Source organism: Misgurnus anguillicaudatus, chromosome 21 (genome assembly GCF_027580225.2).
Source record: "Misgurnus anguillicaudatus chromosome 21, ASM2758022v2, whole genome shotgun sequence".
NCBI classification, from domain to species: Eukaryota; Metazoa; Chordata; class Actinopteri; order Cypriniformes; family Cobitidae; genus Misgurnus; species Misgurnus anguillicaudatus.
The window spans coordinates 60642320-60662383 of record NC_073357.2 but is presented as its reverse complement, the minus strand read 5'-3'; the positions used below and the strand labels follow the sequence as shown (position 1 = coordinate 60662383).

Genomic DNA, 20064 nt, shown 5'->3' with positions numbered 1-20064 from the left:
GTGTTGATGCAGTAGTTTTAGGCAAAAATAGCCATTTTCTATCTCAAAACCGCTAGGTGGCGCAATGAAATAGATGTATGACCAGGGCTTGCTTGATATGAAAGGTTTTGTTCAATTATAAAGCCAACTAGTGATGCAGGCATACCAATTTTTTATGTGGCCTCAGACTCTGCTCATACATCAGCGTATCAAATCTGGTGAAAAAGTCCATTTCAGTACGGAGTTATAACCATTTAAGTGTAAAAAAACACAAAATTTGAAGGTAAAAAAAATTCATTTTTCGCAAATTTCGGCCATTTCTGATGAAAATTTTAATATAGCACCAATAAAGGTTTTTTTTCAGAAGGTAATGCCTTGTTCTTTCTATGGCGTTTTCGAGTCGATCAGAATAACGCTCGCGGAGATATTCGCACATGTTTTTTAAGTACTTTTTTGCTGCGCAGGGCTAACTGTCAGGCGAATCCTCTCATGTCTGGTATCGTTAGGCTCGGCAACAATTCAAAACTTCTACGAAACAAGTCCCATGAAAATATGTCGACTGCAGCCAAAGTTATAAGCATGTAAATCATTCGTCTGACCACTAGGTGGCATTGTGATGAAACTCTGCATGCCCCCTCAGATCCAGACTGGCATCACAACTACCAAGTGTCGCATCAATAGACATAAGATTGGCGAAGATACAGACTAAAACCTGTTTTTTTGCGCTCTACGTAAAATTTGTTGACGCGCTATACGACAACAGATTGGTTTATCAAAATTCGTTTAATAACTTTTTGCCTTAAGTGTCTCTAGATGCTGCATACCGATTATGCTGGCAATCGGGCAAAATCTCTAGGACAAGTTCGCAAAAGTAGGTTTTACGAATAATTCAAAATGACGGAATATGACGTCATAGGGTCCAATCGAATCGTCTTGAGCAATCGAATTTCGTTTCTAGGCCTTACGGGTCAAAAGTTATAAGCAAAAACATAAGTGCAATTTTGGACTGTTGGTAGCGCTAGCGGGTTAAAGGTAGAGACTCCAAATTTGCTGTGGAGACTTTTTGGACAGTCCTTTATAAGCGTGCCAAATTTCATAACTTTCCTATGTACGCTGCTATGGGCTGCCATAGACCGCAATGGCGGAGGAGGAATAATAAGAAAAAAAAACTAACAGTTTTAGTAGGGGTCTTCGCCCATTCTGGGCTTGACCCCTAATGAAGAGTAAAAAAATCAATTAAAAGCTACCCTCCTTTCCTTTTATAAGAACACAATTCTCCATTAGATTTGTGATGTGTGAAGGTTCTCCAACAAACCATTTAGTGAAGGTGACGTGTGATCTATCTGACCACTCAAACAGATTCGGAGTCCTTTGATCATTAAGACCAATCCAGAGCTCATCAGTCGGCACTACACAACAACAACAACACTCAGTTTTATACCACCAACTGATATTAAATTATTAGAGGTGCAACAATAACAACTATTTTGATAATCAATCAGTCAAATGTTGTCTTATTCGTATCTTTCTCAGTTAAACAATTTGCAAAAGAAACAACCCATCAACATTTACTGCAGAAAATTTCCTTTTAAGCATTTGCATTGTGGCCACAGACATATTGTTGCAAAGGATTGTGGGATTATCCTCACACGACCGAGTGGCATTGTGTTTTCCTCAGCCGCAGTTCAAGCGTTGGATAGCTGCACACATATATAGTGCTTATGATGTATATTGTAGCGCAGTATGTACTGTATACTTCACTTGTGAATAAACTGACTGACAGAGGTTCTGCTGGTATTACTGCTTTCAATGTCGCCAGATGACGTACCTTACACTTATATTTATGGTATCCTCGTGACGTATTCACATTCTGTGCTCAGCTTTTATGCTTTATATTGTCGCTGTCCGATGAAAACCACGTATGTCCATTTTGCAGATTTTTAGATTTTTCGAAGGATTGAATGTCCAGGTTCATTTCCTTATACAGTATGCTTTACATATCTAAATGGCCAATGAAAAGATGTGAAATCATGTCATCTGATTTTCACGTATATCCATTTGGTGTCAAAGCTGTCAATCACGCAGCGTATCTCCCACCCTGTGGAAGCATCTCGCCAGTCTCGTGAAGTTTCATCGAAGCTCAGCACTGGATAGCCGAAAAAACGTAGCTTGGTGAGACAATGACTTTCCTTCATTGAGGTAAACGTTTCCCCCCTGATGCCAGACGTATGTCTAGGAGTGACAAAATTACGGTAGGACTGTGCAAACAAAGTATCTGTCTAGCATTACCATGTCAGTGTATTGCTTCATTGTCCCTTCATAGTTAGCAAGAGACATTTAATAAATGTATAATTAATATAAAATAAACTAAGCGTATTTAATAAACTAAGACGTAGGCTATTTAATAAACTAAGCGTTTTCATCTGTCAATATAAAACGTGACTTGTCCATTCTAATTAATGATCGGAAGAACGCGTATCGACCACCGTTACTGTAAAATATGCACGTATGTTTATTTAAACTCAATTTTGGTGAAATGTGGATTATCCACACTATTCCTGAAGTAAATTCGGGCGATGCCATCTTGAGCTCAGATGGGTAAAACTTCCGGTGATCCACTACAGCTAATAGTAGCTAGTCCTATTGCGAGGGATATGAGTCTGCTGTTTTGACTGGCATTTTAATGCTTATTATGAAATCCAGGAAGACCGGCATAATTTGTGCAGTTAGGGGGTTGCCATAATAGATTATACAAACCCAGTAAATCTTTACAAAACAGTTGTTTTAACTGTAATACACGCACAAGAACTGAATGTTTATGTGGCGCACGTGCATCTATTAAGTGTATCCACACATCCATCCAATAAAACCTTTCATAGAAACTGACAGTGAACAATAAATACAATAATTATTCAAAAACAACATATTATGCTGATAAAATATGCTGATTTATTTATTCTGATGCTATATATTATTACAAAAATGAGATTACAGTACATAATATATAGCATAGTTACTTTTGTTATGTTTTAAATGATTTTTTTAAGCAAATAATTTCATAAGCTCATGTCTTATTTACTGCATAATAATATTTTCATAAAACAAAAACAATACTGAAAACATGTAATATGAGTTTAATATGTTTATTATGGTTTGTTTAAATAACTTACATTGTGTTGAATGAGAAGCATAAGTTACTGCTGCTGTCGGATCGCGTGTAGCTTGATGTGTAGCCATAAAAACTCGATAAGTCGATTAAAAATTGCCGTTTAAAAAAACCTGCACCAGGGACAGTTGTGACATTTTAAACCATCACCTGAAAAGTTTAAAAACAAGAAGTCTTGGTATATTCCATGTATTAAACACTCGACTGACTGTCCCATACGCACAACAGGCGCAACGTCATAGAATGTCTCTGAACAGGTTCACACCCACTTTTAGGGGAAATCAGACTAGACCTTCCATTGGCTTCCATTCAAAATTGCGGAACAAAGCAACGTTCGTACACAGCCGGCAGGCGTAAATAACTTATGAAATCCCTCAGATTGAACATGTTGAGTGGTTGTCTGTCCACCCTGCCTGCCATAGAGCGCGAAAGATACATTAACATATTTAATTTGGTCAATATAAAAACATGTCTCTTTCATTCTCCCAGCATCAAATTTGTGTAACAACGCTCCCTATTGGCCAGAGGTGTCTTACAAGGACATTTACTCGTACCTCATCGAGTCAACAGGGAAGCAAGTGAATGATTTTACTTCGTATTTGAAAGTTACTTCGTATTTATTTATTATGTCTTTATATTTAGAGTAATGAGTGCACTTTTCCGTCGAGTCATACAACTGGCTTAGTGATATTTCCAGCAATCACTGGATGGCGTTGTTACACAGATTTGACGCTGTGGGAATGAAGGAGACATGTTTTTGTATTGACCAAATTAAATGTGTTAATGTATCTTTCGGCTCTATGGCAGGCAGGGTGGACAGATAAATACTTGACATGTTTAATCTGAGTGATTTCATAAGTTATTTACGCCTGCCGGCTCTGTAAAAACGTTGCTTTGTTCCGCTATTTTGAATGGAAGCCAATGGAAGGGCTGCTTTTATATCCCCCAAAAAGGGGTGGTGACGAAATTTACAGTCAAGTTCCCGGATGTGCCGGTAGTCCGTAATGTAGAGATACGGTATGTCTCTGTGCTTTTATATTTGCACATTGAAGACCCGACACCCCGAGGAACAACATGAAACGATTGAATATATCTTGATGTATCAGGACACTTCTTAATTTCATCATGAAATTATGACCGTAATCATCATGGAAATGGCCGGCTCTGGTTCAGTGACAGTACGCGCCAGAAGTCGCACTGATAATTCGCGCAAAGCATCATGGGGCGTAGGAATAGTGTGGATATCATTACACTGGCAAGAATATGGTTACATGTAAAGATGCCGTACCAAGTATGACAACACTACATTCAACTGCTTTTGAAATACAGTGTTTTTTCACTTCCTGAAAAGTAACCGTTTTGGACATACGTGAGTTTCATCGGGCAGCGACGATATGTTTTCTGTTGTCAGACGACGAAACTAGTATAAAATTGTGACCAAAGTAAATTGTGACTAAAAACTAAATGCTACGCAAAGTCACTTGCATCAATTGCGTGCTCAGCTTCACTAATGTGCTACCCATAGACATTAAAGAAATACCTAGACCGTGAATTGGCTGTTGGATTATGGGTCACGGCACTGCTAAATTTGTAGTGGCAACCTATCTTTTAATCACATAACAACTGGAGGCAGACTATTATTAGCTAGACATAACGCTATTTAGCTATAAATGTTGATACTTAATGAGAATTCACAATGTTTAAATTTTTTAATAACACTGTATTATAATTATATTAAATCAGTGATCGCCAACCCGAGTTTTGAGACTTCCCCCAAGAAAAAAACCATAGGTCCAGGCCCAGGCCGTTGGGAACACCGGACAATTCCTGGCAGCCTGCAGCCTAATAGTGGTAAAAAGCGGTAACAGTGTAGTAACCATGTTTTTTTGGTTTTAACTGTAGTAAAACCATGGTTAATTTTTGTAAGGGATGAAGAATTTTGTGCTGCTTTAGATTAGTTCTATAATTGTTATTTATCTTGAGATCAGTCCAGCAGTTGACAGAATATGTGTGTTTGTTGGTTTGTTTGGTGTGTGTGTGTAACTGAAACAGACGTACTGTATCCAGTCTGTGATATGATGAAACTGTGTTCTTCTATGTTGTGAATGCTGGCCAGATCTGATCCTTCTTTGTGACACTCGGCCAAAGCATCACTCCACGTCATCTTGGTGCGCTTCAGATAATAACAGTGACCGGCGTACGGCACCCACGCCACTGGACAGAAGCTAGGCTGATCTTTACCTGATAGAGAGATAAAAATGTAACATGACTGAATTTGGGCTCTCTCTCTCTTTGTGTGTGTGCGTGCGTGTGTGTTGTACCTGTTGAAGGCGTGATAACTGTTGAATTTCCCTTGCGGCAAATGTAACCTAACTTCTTACTGCAGGCCAAACTTTCCCACTTGGATGCTTTACCAGCGTTTAATGCAGCACAGTTAAGGCCCGGCTCCAGAGAGGGATTACCTACAGGAATATAAAGATGACATTCAAACAATAAAAACATTTACATTTAAACCATTCAGCTGTGTAAAGTTTACCATGTTTCCTTTATACAGTATATACACATGAATTTTAGATACCTGGAGCCCAGTTGAGATATCTGAATGGGTTTCCATTACTCCATTGCCATCCACTCTCAAAGTCAAGACTGTTGAGTCCGATCCATAAAGCTGAACCCAAGAGATCTGTCAAGCCTGATATATAAAGTTCATGAAATGTTACTTTGTTTAGTGGATGAAATAATTTTAGTTTAGGATAATAGTGGGATCTGTGTACCTGATATATAAGACTGTTCATGTAGTTCTGATATACTGAGAAGATCTGCATCTTGTTGTTGGCAGCTGGCTCGAGCTTGATGCCAGGTCAGTGCCGATTGTGTGTTTCTCTGATATAATACACCAGTTACTGGATCACTGTCCCATCCTGAGACGTCTTGAGTCAATCAATAATTTAAATTATAATCAGTTTTAAAAGCTTCAAGTGCTTTTGCATTTTATCGTTATATTTTCTACATTTTATTTAAGGTCTTACGTTTGGTTGGACAGAAGCCCCATTTCTTGTCAGTATCATAATCTGCCTCAGTTGAACACCACAGTTTGCCGTCTGATCTTCCCTCCATGGTGCACTCAGCGAACCACTTGTCATTAAACTTAAAGGGAAACTGACATGGCTTTCCAAATGAATTCCCATCCAGAGTATAAATCTCTACAGGACACGGAATTAGAGGAAAGTGAGCGAAATAATGATGTAGGGCAGTGGTTCTCAATCCTGTTCCTGGGGACCCCCTGCTCTGCACATTTTGTATGTATTCCTTATCTAACACACCTGACTCTAATCATCATCTCATTAGCTGAGAGCTCCATGAACTAAGCAAAGTGTGTCAGGTTAGAGAGACATACAATATGTGCAGAGCAGGGGGTCCCCAGGAACAGGATTGAGAACCACTGATGTAGGGAATGAATGAATCTCTACTGATGTATTGTGAATTTGGTTCAGACGTTTTATTTTTCGGATTTGGACAGCAGAGCAATAAACAATACTAAATATTGCTGCCCTTAAGAAGCATAAGCTCTTTTGAACCATGCCTCACAAGAAGGAGCTCTCTTAAGATATCTGATCAAGAGTCATTGCACTCCATAAGGCTGAAAAGGGATACAAAACAATCTCAAAATGTTTAGACACCCATCAGTTGATAAAGAAGATAAGGATAAAGAAGAACCCATGAGTAACAGTTAAAGGCTTGAAGACATCATTGGAACTGGCACACATCTCTGTTCATGAGTCTACCCAGGAACGGAGTGGGACCAAAAAATCTACCGGGAAATTTCGTATACCACCGGCCCTCCGTGGTAAAAAAATGTCTCGTAGCCTATTTGTAGTAAAACTAGGGTAATACAAATCGTAATCAATTTGCCCCCCCCCAAAAAAAAAAAAATCATTTTCATAATATTAATATAATCATTAAATCATTGCTAATTTTCCTAAATGAGTAATACAAAATGATACCTGTTTGAAAGACGGAGTTGCGCACCACAATCAGCTATTACATAACAGAGCGAAACCAGAGATAAATTTGCTCATAAACGGAGTAATATATGGAATAGTTTGTGCATCTTTGAATAACTGTAAGAATATTTCCTTTAAATATAATTTTTGTCATATTAAGTTTTGAGGGATAATAATGTTTTTTCCACGGTTATTGCTTATTTATTTTAATGTGTTTGTAGCATTACCTCAGAGTGTATTTCAGTAATATTGCTTTTTTCCCCGCTAATAATAATACAATTTACATGCCAATCTTGCTTCCTTGTCTTTTTATTCATTTCATTATGCTGTTATATTAAGTTATGTGGATAGTTAATGGCATATGAGACGTTCATTGCCGTTATATTATCTCGTCTAATATTCAAATCATATCCGGAATAATGTGTGCATCTTCGAATAACTGTAAGAATACAGTTCATTTGAAAATAATTTTTGTCAAAGTTTTGAGCAATAATAATGTTGTGAGGATATTTATATATTTCAGTTGAATACTCTCGTCTATTAATATGGAAATCTAATAGAAATCTAATAGTAGGAAATATAAAATGTGATACTGCAAAGTTACTAGGGGTGTAACGGTTCAAATTACTCACGGTTCGGTTCGTATCACGGTTTAAGCGTCACGGTTCGATGCGTTTCGTTACACTTTGGTCACAACAGGCTTCTTTACAAAAATAAAAACCAAAGACGTTTTTAACCTCTGCCAAAATCAACATTTTCATGTCATGTTATATTACATGTAGCCTACCAGCTTTACAGTAACTTCAAAATGCACATAAAATAGCTTAGAACACTGGGTTACTTTTTATATTTTATTCCAATATCTTCACGTTTTTTCGCTAGAAGATCAGTTTATTAACATTTAAACACATAGGCAATGTGTGCTGTTTCTGTCTCACCTGTGATCGCGTGCTATCTATCAACAAACCCTGGTGATGACGGCGTAATTAGCAACGCGTCATATTAGCTGTATTGCCTTGAGCATACGGCACTCGCAAATTTTTACAGTTTTGTCCATGTTTTCTAAGCATCGCTGCTACAGTAGACTTGAAGCTACACAGTAGACAGTAGAAGCTGGCAGTACTATTAGCGTCTTTAGCTTGCTGCGCTAACCGGCCGCGCCACACACACACAGCACACACACACACACCAACACGTGAGGAGGAACTGTGAGGTTGGCAACAGATCTGCATACTATGAGTTGATTGGACAGGTACTCTCACGTAAACACACGCAGAGCTTATTCAGAACCATACATTAGCAGTTTTATGCGTTGTTTTTTCACCAAACTATATTAGAAATGCGTTGTCGAATTAAACACGGTGCACCGTGGTGCACGTGCGTCCCGAACCGTGGGAGGATGACGGGACGATTCGATTATTTACCGAGAACCGTTACACCCCTAAAAGTTACCCTTATAAATTTTATTTATTATATATAGCCATATTGAGATAAACCTTTGCAAATGTGCTGATTTTATCCATTCAAGTACTGACCACCAGGCTAGAGATTTTAAACATCCTTAATCCACACTTTCTATCAAATAGTTTGATGGATCAATTCGACCGCATATGTACTGAAATAAACAGGTATTCGGCGACGCGGCTTTTCACATCAAAGGCCGACAGGCTATGACAATTTGGAGAGGGGCCTTTCAATAATCCCCCTATATTTTAAAAAAATCCTAAACATGGTTAAACCTGGCGAACAGGTTGAGCACTTTTATATAGCCTACTGTGTTGAGCAAAGAGGCTGCACAGTTTGACCGCCAGACGGGGTTGCTATAGGCTATAACTTGCAATGTATAATTAACCATTATCAGACCGGCCCTCGCAGCCTCAAAACACTACCGGCCCACCGGGAAATGTCCCGACTCTCCCGATGGCCACTCCGCTACTGAGTCTACCATACGTAAGTCTTTGACAAGGCATGATCTGAGCCTTAATGTTTGCAAAGGAGCCTCTTGGTAAACCCCAAGGCTACTAAGAAAATATTTTATATATTGATGAAACAAAAGTTAAATTGTTCTGGAAGAATACAATGGCATAAAAATGGCACAGCTTACCAACATCAAAACATCATCCCAACAGTAAAGTATGGTGGAGGAAAATGTGTTTAGAATTATGTATGTGTTGTCAGCTTATACACATTGTGTTTGTCTATTGTTGTGACCTAGATGAGGATCAGATCACATTTTATGGCAAATCACTGTAGAAAACCAGTTAATTAATAGGGGGTCCACATATTTTCTTGCCACTGTAGGGGAGACCGGGGTTGGTTGTCACAATTTTTACTCATGCATGAATCTTTCAGCAGTAATTCCTATATGAAATGAAAACTTGGGGTCTTGGCTTTAAATATGTATACTTTTTACTTTTAGAATGTATTGTAACAGGAAGTAATTAACCGTAACCGTAAAATGTCACAGGGTTGGTTGTCACGGGGTATGGGGTTGGTTGTCCCTATAGTGGTTCAATAGGATTTCAGTGATAAATTGGGATCTGAAAAGATAATGTGTAACTTTTTAGTTTTTTAAGCTAGAAACTGCAAATAAGTTTTAATATGAATACCAACCCTATGATTGTTGTCATTAATGCTCATTATGTTTAAACAATGGCATTAAAGTTGGGTGATCAATTACTTGAATGGTCTACTGTGTTGAGAAATAAAATGAAAGAATTTTTAGTGTTAAAACATTTTTATTTAATGTTTTATTTATTTTATTTTAACAGCAAACAAAAACAAACAAACAAACAGACCAACAGTCTTAAAATGTCTACATGTCCAATACTCACATGTGACAACCAACCCCGCAAACTATGTGACAACCATCCCCAACTGACTTCTTGACAAACATGCTAAGCTAGCTGCTACATGGCTTTAACTTGATCGCTAAAAGATGACTCAAAATAAAGCTACTACTTTTGGCTTTTTAATGAGTGTTTTGTTTTTGAATGACTAATATCCTACAAGATCTCAACACAAAAACAACCCCAACATGAACATTTACTCTGACCCATGAAAATAAAAAAAATGTCTCCTAACCTCAATGTTTGGTGTCTGCTCAGCAAAATTTCAAGTGCAAATGAGTAAGCTATTAAAGGCTAACAAATTGATATCAAAATTGTACCACAGCGCCATGTAGTATGTCTGGAATAAGCAGTGTGACAACCAACCCGTGAGACAACCAGCCCCGGTCTCCCCTACTTGTAATGTGACGTGACAAAATTATTTTGGTTCTTTTTTTAATAGCTTTCTAAAAATGTTATGCATCTATCAAAATTGCAGATGTTTGCTTGTACCTTGATATCCAAGAGAACATAAATCATCTTTTGTCCCATAAATCTGCCAGCGACTCCAAGTTCCATTTTCCTTAGAAAGCATCACACTTTGCTCCCCTTGATTGCCGTAGTTCAGATGTAACGGTTGTCCCTTTAAGCCAAACAAGGTCTCATTCTTACATTCCCAGGTCTGTAGAGGACTGAGCTCTTTACAGGGTAGAAGGATAATCTTCACCCAGTCTTTAACGTTTTGAGTCCCCAAACAGAGTTTAAGAGAGATGCTGATAATTCTTGAAGAAGAAACCCATCGGAAACGCTGAGCGTTAGAAGATACATCACACGGTGCCGTCTGTACAACATTGGCATTAATGACATTCACACATCTGTTGTGATCCTCATTGTAGATGAGAAAAGAGCTGTCGTCTAAAGAAAAATAGATATCAGACAATGTCAATGGTATTTAATATAACATATGGAACAAAAACTATGGAAGTGTTACCCTCTGGACCAGAAAGTTCACTGGAGGTAAATGTAACAATACTTTATGGCACACACTGAAACAGAGGAATAACTGGTGACTATATGAAGTATTATTACACGGCTCTCTGGAATGCTTGATTCTGATTGGTCAGTTGAGACATTTGCAGGTTCGTTCTTTTCAAATAATAACCGCTCCAAAATAATAACGCATAGCCGGACTACTTGCACGAGTAATATCGCTCCGCGCCAATAAAGATCAATAAAGATTACTGTCTGTTTGGCGCCATCTTGTGACAAACACTCGACAATCACGACAAGACACAGACAGCTTACTGAGACTGAACTTGACAAAATAGAGCATGACAGCTACGAAGCCAACACACAAAAAAATACAGAATGGGCATTAAAACTTCTCAAAGACTGGCTAAAAGAGAAAAAATGGAGACAAGTATCAAGCAGAGGATCTTAATAAGGTATTACGATCATTTTATGCATCTGTGCAAAGTTTCGCGGAAGGATAAAAATGTTAATTTAAAACAAATATGCCAATAAAATGTTTCAAATTCATATTCATGTCCAGTTTTTTTTCTTATGTGGCAAGTAGCCGTGTAATAAGCGGGATAGTGTAGAGGCAGCCGGTAGTTATTGGGAAATAAGCCCCTTCAGTGTGATTCAAGACCCTCCGCTTCGCGTCGGGTCCTGATCACACTGTCGGGGCTTATTTCCCAATAACTACCGGCTGCCTCTACATTATCCCTTACATAGAGTTCTTGAGAGCACTTAGCCGGGTTATTAATAATATATCTATGCAGATGGTGATTGGAGGATTCTTCGAAGGGAACCGAAGACGATGACAACAACAACACGTAAGTTTAAGGGGAGTTGCACGGATGAGTCTGAGGCCCCTTCCAATTTCTACCCCCTTCCACTTGGTTTTGAGTGCCCTCAACAGTAAAGTCCCCTCAACGAGGGAAGTGGGGGTTTAAATCTTTCCCTATGAAATGGGACACCACTATTTGGAAAGTAGCGTAGCGAATGTGCTCACCTACGTCACGCGCAGCGTGATTATTATTAATATGATTGAACTCTCGATAAGCCTGGGTTATACGTGTTCATGTGAACGCCGGAACACACATCCTGAATATTGATATTGAATATGATGGACAGACTTTCTCAAAGAAGTTAGGAGATTTTCTAACATAGGTGTTCAAAACTTCACAAACACAAAACTCGTCTTCAAACTAACATGTTCCAACAATTTCAAGAATTTTAACATGCTTATTTGCAAAAATATAGTTGTTCTTTTCCAGCGGTGTCTCTCGCTGGGCTCGCAAGGTATCCTGGGTAATTTCATCTCCCACTTCATTTTGAGCCTGCATCGGTCCTGACTACATTATTCATTATGTTAGTGTTTGTTTGTGTGTGTGTGTGTGTGCGTGTATCTAGTAATATCACATGGTGGGGACCAATTGTCCCACAAAGATAGAAATACCAGTATTTTTATGACCTTGTGGGGACATTTTGACGTCCCCATGTGTCAGGACTGGGCCTCGAACCCGGGTCTCTGGTGTGAAAGTGTAAAGTTCCACCACTAAGCCACAGGAGAATATTGAACCCAGTAGTCAGACGCTCTCTTAGGTTGTTTCCAAAGAAATTTATTATAAAAAAGAAAAAGGTTCCAAAAACCCTAACATCAAAGAAGTTAAACAAAAAAGAACTGAGGAGTATCTAATACAAAAGAAAGCAAAATTTTCCAAAAGGGAAAACAGTCTCAAAGAAAGCAAAATTTTCCAAAAGGGAAAACAGTCTCAGAGACAAACTACTTAGAACAAGAGCAAACTTACGGCGGTAACTGTCTTAGGAAAACGCAATAACCAAGCAGAGCTACAGGGAGAGAGCCATCTTAAATACACAGCACCAAACAAGACACATGTGAAAACAATCTAACTAATTACTAAGACATCAGAGCTCAGGGGCGACATCTAGTGGTCAAAATAAAATATTACAAAGCAAAAACTCTGACAGGACCCCCCCTCTAGGAACGACTCCTGACGTTCCCTCCAGGATGACTGGATTCACGAGCATGAAATTCTTGAATAAGATTACGGTCTAAGATGTCTTTGGTAGGGACCCAGGAGCACTCCTCAGGGACATAGCCTTCCCAGTACACAAGATACTGCCGGGACCCACGTACTTGACGGACCTTCAGTATTCGGCGGACTGTGTAGGCTGGCTGGCCACCAATGATACGAGGAGGGGGAGGTTTACCTTTCACAAGAAAAGGAGAAGACAAGACAGGTTTTAACAGTGAGACATGAAAAGTGGGATTAATCTTAAAGACTTAGGCAGGTATAAACGGTAAGTAACAGGGTTAACTTTCCTAGAAATTTTGAAGGGCCCAATGAACCTCTGGGAAAGTTTACGAGACTCCACTCGCAAGGGAATGTTCTTAGTGGAGAGCCATACCCTTTGGCCAGGGCGCAGGGGGGGGGCAATACTGCGTTTGCGATTCGCCTGGTGTTGGTACTGCTGAGAGACCTTCAGGAGTTTGAGTCTGGCCTTTTTCCATGTATGGCGGCAGCGCTTGACAAACTGTTGGGTAGAGGGAACAGCAGCTTCCACCTCTTGCTCAGGGAATAGTGGAGGAGTATACCCAAACTGGCACTCGAAAGGGGACATGCCTGTAGCAGAGGAGCGAAGGGTGTTGTGAGCATATTCTGCCCACATGACGAAGGAAGACCAAGAGGATGGGTTGTTAGCTGCCATACACCTTAAGGTAGTCTCGAGATCTTGGTTAAGCCTCTCCGTTTGCCCATTGGACTCTGGGTGGAACCCAGAGGATAGACTCACCGATGCCCCCAAAGACTGACAAAACGCCCGCCAGAAGCGAGAGGAAAATTGAGGTCCTCGATCAGAGACTATGTCTTGTGGAATGCCAAAGATTCGAAAAACATGGGTTATGATCAAATCAGCAGTAACTTTTGCAGTGGGTAGTTTGGGCAGGGGAATAAAACGGGCAGCCTTAGAGAATCTATCAATTATGACCAGGATAGTGGTGTTGCCCTGTGATGGTGGTAGTCCAGTGATAAAATCCATGGAAATATGAGACCAAGGTCTGCGTGGTATAGAAAGAGGGTGTAATAGTCCCTGGGGTGAACGGTGGGAGACTTTACCTTGGTTGCATGTGGGACAGGCATTAACAAATGTTGTGACATCCTACTTGTCTCTGGAGGAACTCAAGGGTACGGGAAGTGCCAGGATGACAAGTGAGGCGTGAGCTGTGGCCCCACTGGAGGACCAGGGAACGGACTGCTTTTGGGACAAACAGACAGTTAATAGGACCTCCTCCTGGGTCAGGTTCTCTGGCTTGGGCTTGTTTCACAGTACTTTCCAGCTCCCACCTAATAGGAGCTATTATCTTGGAACTGGGAATGATAGGTGTAATTGAGTCTTCTTGAGGAGTGTTTACATAAACACGTGACAATGCATCAGGTTTTAGGTTCTTTGTGCCAGGGCGGTAGGATAAAATGAACTGAAATCGGTTAAAGAATAAGGACCAACGTGCCTGGCGGGGGTTGAGTCGCTTGGCCTGCTGAATGTACTCCAGGTTCTTGTGGTCCGTTAGCACTTGAAATGGGTGTTTGGCCCCCTCCAGCCAATGCCTCCACTCTTCAAGTGCTAGCTTAACTGCCACCAACTCTCGATCTCCCACATGATAGTTCCTCTCAGTTGGAGTAAGGCGGTGGGAAAGGAATGCACATGGGTGCAGCTTGTTATCCTCGCCCCTTTGGGACAACACAGCTCCAACTCCTACATCTGAGGCATCAACCTCTACGATGAACGGATTATCGGGGTTCGGGAGAATAAGAATAGGGGCAGAGGTAAAACACCCTTTGAGTTTGTTAAAGGCCAACTCAGCTTCAGGTCCCCAATTAAAGCCAGTTGTGTTCCCCTTGGTGAGAGCAGACAAAGGAGCTGCTACGGAACTGAAGTTCAGGATGAACTTACGATAAAAATTGGCAAAGCCAAGGAAACGTTGTACTTCCTTAACCGATGAGGGGGATGGCCAATCCACAACTGCTTTAACCTTTTGAGGGTCCAGTTGTATGTGACCAGGCTTGATGATGAACCCTAGAAACTGGACGTGGGTCACATGAAACTTGTGAAAATTTCTCCGGCTTTACATACAGATGGTTGTCAAGAAGCCGTCTCAGGACCTTACTGACATGTTTTACATGCTCTTGGAGGGAACTTGAGAAGATGAGGATATCATCCAAGTAGACAAACACAAACTTGTTGAGCATATCCCTGAGAATGTCATTAATGAGGGCTTGAAAGACTGCAGGAGCATTAGTGAGACCGAAAGGCATGACTAAGTATTCGTAGTGTCCAGTGGGTGTGTTGAATGCAGTCTTCCACTCATCTCCTTGTCTGATGCGCACAAGATGGTAGGCATTGCGCAAATCGAGCTTAGAGAAGATGGAAGCTTCTTGAAGAATTTCAAAAGCTGTGACCATTAGTGGTAATGGATATCGGTTACGAATAGTGATCTTATTAAGTCCCCTGTAGTCTATACATGGTCGAAGTCCGCCATCCTTCTTCCCGACAAAGAAGAATCCAGCTCCAGCAGGAGAAGTGGACGGACGGATGATCCCTGCCACAAGGGATTCATTGATGTACTTGTCCATGGCAGTGCGTTCAGGGGAGGACAATGAGAAAATGCGACCTCTGGGGGGATCGGTTCCAGGGAGTAGCTCAATTGCACAGTCTGAGGGGCGATGAGGAGGTAAGGACGTAGCCTTACTTTTACTGAACACTGCCTTGAGATGGTGGTATGGAGTAGGGACTTGAGAGAGATCTAGGGGTTCCTGGGACTCGAGAATAGGGTCAGGGGAGTCATGGACCAAGGATGTAGTCTGACAGGTGAGAACCCAGCTAAGGACTGAGCCAGTGGACCAGTCAAAGTGAGGGTTATGCTGGAGGAGCCAGGGGTAACCAAGGATAACAGGAAACTCAGGAGACTGTATTAGATGAAAGCACATACTCTCCTGGTGCTGGTTAGTTAAGAGACAAAGTTGAGAGGTGAGATGGGTTATTTCTCCAGGGGCTAATGGTCTTCCATCCAAGGCTGTCACAGTTAGCGGAGCAGGAAGGGGATTAGTGGGGATCTGGAGACTCTTAGCAAGAGAAATATCCATGAAATTCCCGGCTGCGCCGGAATCAATCAAGGCCTGGAGTACGTGTCTTTGGTCTCTCCAAGTGAGTGTGATAGGAAGCGACAACCCAGAGTTGGAAGGAGAAGTAGTGCGTGTCACTCCCGTTACAGTCCTTCCATGCCTGTGCAGGACCGGGAGTTTCCCGAGAGCTCTGGGCAATTGGAACGAAAATGACCATACAATCCACAATAAAGGCAACAGCGCTCTCTCATGCGACGGTCTCGTTCTGAAGGAGACAGTCGAGTCCTACCCAGCTGCATAGGTTCAGAGGAATCCTGGTGCCCTGGTAGCATTTGAACAGGGGTAGGACTGGTAGGCAGGGTGGAAACAGAGGAACGGTTCAGGTTTCTCTCTCTCAAGCGATTATCCAGCCGAACTGCTTGATCGATAAGAGTCTCACCACCACGCGCAGGTTCTCGGGTAGCCAGATCATCCTTGCTCGCCTCAGATAGACCAACCAAAAAACACACCATGAGGGACTCGTCATTCCAGCCACTCCCCACTGAAATGGTCCAAATCTGTATGGCATATTCAGTGGCACTGCAATTACCTTGTCGAAGGGTGAGAAGTTTCTTAGAGGCTTGTCGACCGCTGAGGGGGTGGTCAAAGACTTGTTTGAACTCCTCTATGAACAGAGAGTAACTTGAACAGAAGGGGGCCTGTGCCTTCCAGACTGCTGTTGCCCAGGAGAGAGCCTTACCGGAAAGAAGAGTGATAACATATGCAATTTTGGCCCGATCTGAGGGGAAGGAAGATGGTTGCAGTTCAAATGTGAGAGAGCATTGAGTCAGGAACCCATCGCAAGCGTTGGGATCTCCAGAGAAACGTTGCGGGGGAGGTAGGCGAGGTTCAGACAAAGGAGAGGGCACTCGAGAATCTGGAAGAGGTACAGAGGCTGCAGTTTGAGCAGTGACTGGAGTGGAAGGCAGCCGGTCAAAAATCTGACGGATAGAAGCCATGAGATCAGACAGGACCTGTGAGTGTTTGGCCATCAGAGTCTCCTGCTGAGCTAGAGCTGTCTCGTGGCGTTGAACAGTAGATTCATGCTGAGCCACAGTGGCAAAGAGTTCCTGAGGGTTAGGCGCCTCTGGGTTCATTATATGGCTTGGTTATTCTGTCAGAACTGGGCCTCGAACCCTGGTCTCTGGTGTGAAAGTCTAAAGTTCCACCACTAAGCCACAGGAGAATGTTGAACCCAGTAGTAAGACGCTCTCTTAGGTTGTTTCCAAAGAAATTTATTATAAAAAGAAAAATGTTCCAAAAACCCTAACATCAAAGAAGTTAAACAAAAAAGAACTGAGAAGTATCTAATACAAAAGAAAGCAAAATTTTCCAAAAGGGAAAACAGTCTCAAAGAAAGCAAAATTTTCCAAAAGGGAAAACAGTCTCAGAGACAAACTACTTAGAACAAGAGCAAACTTACAGCAGTAACTGTCTTAGGAAAACGCAATAACCAAGCAGAGCTACAGGGAGAGAGCAATCTTAAATACACAGCACCAAACAAGACACATGGGAAAACAATCTAACTAATTACTAAGACATCAGAGCTCAAGGGCGACATCTAGTGGTCAAAATAAAATATTACAAAGCAAAAACTCTGACACCATGAGGAAACAAGCTTATAAATCAAACAAAATGATCTATTTTGAAAATGTGAAGTAGTAGAAGGGTTTCTGTGATGGTTGGGGTTAGGGAATGGGGTAAGTAAGGGGAATAGAATATACAGTTTGTACAGTATAAAATGCATTACGTCTATGGAATGTCCCCACAAAACATGGAAACCAGAATGTGTGTGTGTGTGTGTGTGTGTGTGTGCGTGCGTGTGTGTGTGTGTGTGTGTGTGTGTGTGTGTAATTATTATGTATAATATATACAGTATACACACACACTACTGGTCAAAACGTTTTCTCTCTTTATCTATATTTTTTCCACATTACATAATAATACTAAACTCGTCCTAACTATGGTATAACACAAATGTAATTGTGGGAATGATGTTGGTGACTAAAACATCCTAAATGAGTAAAAAGTATTCAGTATAAGTCATCTTTTTAAAAAAATGTTTTAATAAAATTTGAGTTTTCTAATAACAGAAATTAATCTGTTTGGCACAGGTATATTTTGTCTACAAAAGTAATTTCAATCATTTTACCATACACCTTCAAATTAAATTCTTTTTAAGACCATAACATAAGAGTCAAGTGATTAAAATTTGTAAAATGTATAAATGTAAGAAAAAATTTATTTATGTATATTATTTATTTATATATTTAAATATATATATATATATATATATATATATATATATATATATATATATATATATATATATATATATATATATATTGTATATTAACATTACTGTACTCCTAGCTTTAGGAAATAACAACATATGAAGCAAATGTTGAAAAAGATGTTAAATCAGTGTCATACCTGTTTGACTGGAAGGCTGTACTACAACATAAAAACAAATCAAAACAAACAGCTGAAGCATCTTCATATCTGAACTTTCATTTGTGATCCCCACATGAAGAAATCCAGCGTGTGTTTGAGGAGTGAGACACGTATATACACTCTTGTTAAAGTTTCTATCATGTGGTCAGAAGTTGGTTGAAAGAATATTTTGAAGGTATAAATGTTGTCCGGTCACCTTAATGACAGCCAAATGCTATTTTATCACCATGAGAACAGGATGAAACTGTCATTAATCTTATGTTAAATGTCAAATTCTGCTGAGATTGACTTCCTGTTTGAGGTCTGTGAGAGTCAGTGATTTTGCCGAGGAAGACGTGTTTATCTGTTGTTGCTTCTGAAACAATATTCCTAACCTAAACCCTACCTGCCTAAGTTCAAGTGAGCCCACATCTGCAAGCCGGCCAGGGCCTGATTAACCAAATCGGGCCCAGACGTGGTACACAGTCAAACGAACCAGGCTCTGGGGGTTAGCCTGGTTTGGATAGTGTTAGGGCGCACTCACATTATCCAAACCAAACCATGTTGTCATTAGCTACTAAGTAGGCGTATGTTGCAAGACAAGACTTTGATAATGATCTCTCTCGCTGTAAACAACAACATCTGTTGTCTGGGACAGCTGAAAATCTTTCAACCAGGCTTTAATATCCCCCAAAATTTCTTCTGCATCTACTTTAATGGGAATTTTTAGAAGATAATAGGTGATGAGAAGGTAAGAGATGAGTCTAGAGAAGAAGAGATAAATGTTTACTCGTGTCTTTGTTTTAACTGTGAAGAAACTGCTGATCTGTGGGATCAGAGACACAATAGCAGTTCTGGAGAAGATGAAGCTCAGCAAGAAGGAAACGAGAGGTGCAAGCTTCACAGCGCTGACATGCTGTCATATGAAAATCCTGTTTCCTCTCCAATGGACCACAGATTCTTTGAATATTATGCCTGAAATGGCATAAAATCACATACAGAAGCAAATACAAAAACTGGCACATGAGAGTTTGCTTAAAGGTGACATTACACAAGACTTTAAGATGTAAAATAAATCGTTGGTGTCCTCAGAGTAAATATGTAAAGTTTTAGCTCAAAAAACTATATAGATAATTTATTATAACATGTTAAAATTGCCACTTTGTAGGTCTGAGCAAAAATGTGCCGTTTTTGGGTTTGTCCTTTAAAACGCAAATGAGCTGATTAAATGCAAACACTGATCACCATAATGGTGGTTTGTTGAAATTAAAATTGTAATATCAATTAATTTTTTCTCTCTCTGCACTAAACGGCAGTGCATTGATTGGATGATTAAAGGGTGGTATTATCCCCTTCTGACATCACAAGGGGAGCATTCATCTCCCATGACCCAGCTGGGGCTCAAACCGGGGACCTTCTTGCTGTGCAGAATGAGTTCATTACAGAGCCAAATTGCAGTGAGCTAT

At 40.4% G+C, this 20064-nt stretch overlaps 1 protein-coding gene across 1 annotated transcript in view; it reads right to left on the bottom strand.

Moving 5' to 3' along the window:
- LOC129453335 (macrophage mannose receptor 1) overlaps window positions 1-18796 on the bottom strand; it is a 53651-nt gene extending 34855 nt beyond the window's left edge. The window contains exons 1-8 of the mRNA XM_073859582.1: window positions 18599-18796; window positions 10491-10892; window positions 6175-6348; window positions 5920-6075; window positions 5724-5837; window positions 5467-5607; window positions 5204-5386; window positions 1233-1388 (exon numbers count right to left, since the gene is read on the bottom strand). Of these exons, the coding sequence (XP_073715683.1) occupies window positions 1233-1388; window positions 5204-5386; window positions 5467-5607; window positions 5724-5837; window positions 5920-6075; window positions 6175-6348; window positions 10491-10892; window positions 18599-18665 (1393 nt within the window). The 5' untranslated portion in view covers window positions 18666-18796. The remainder of the gene's footprint in view (window positions 1-1232; window positions 1389-5203; window positions 5387-5466; window positions 5608-5723; window positions 5838-5919; window positions 6076-6174; window positions 6349-10490; window positions 10893-18598) is intronic.
- Window positions 18797-20064: the final 1268 nt, after the last annotated feature.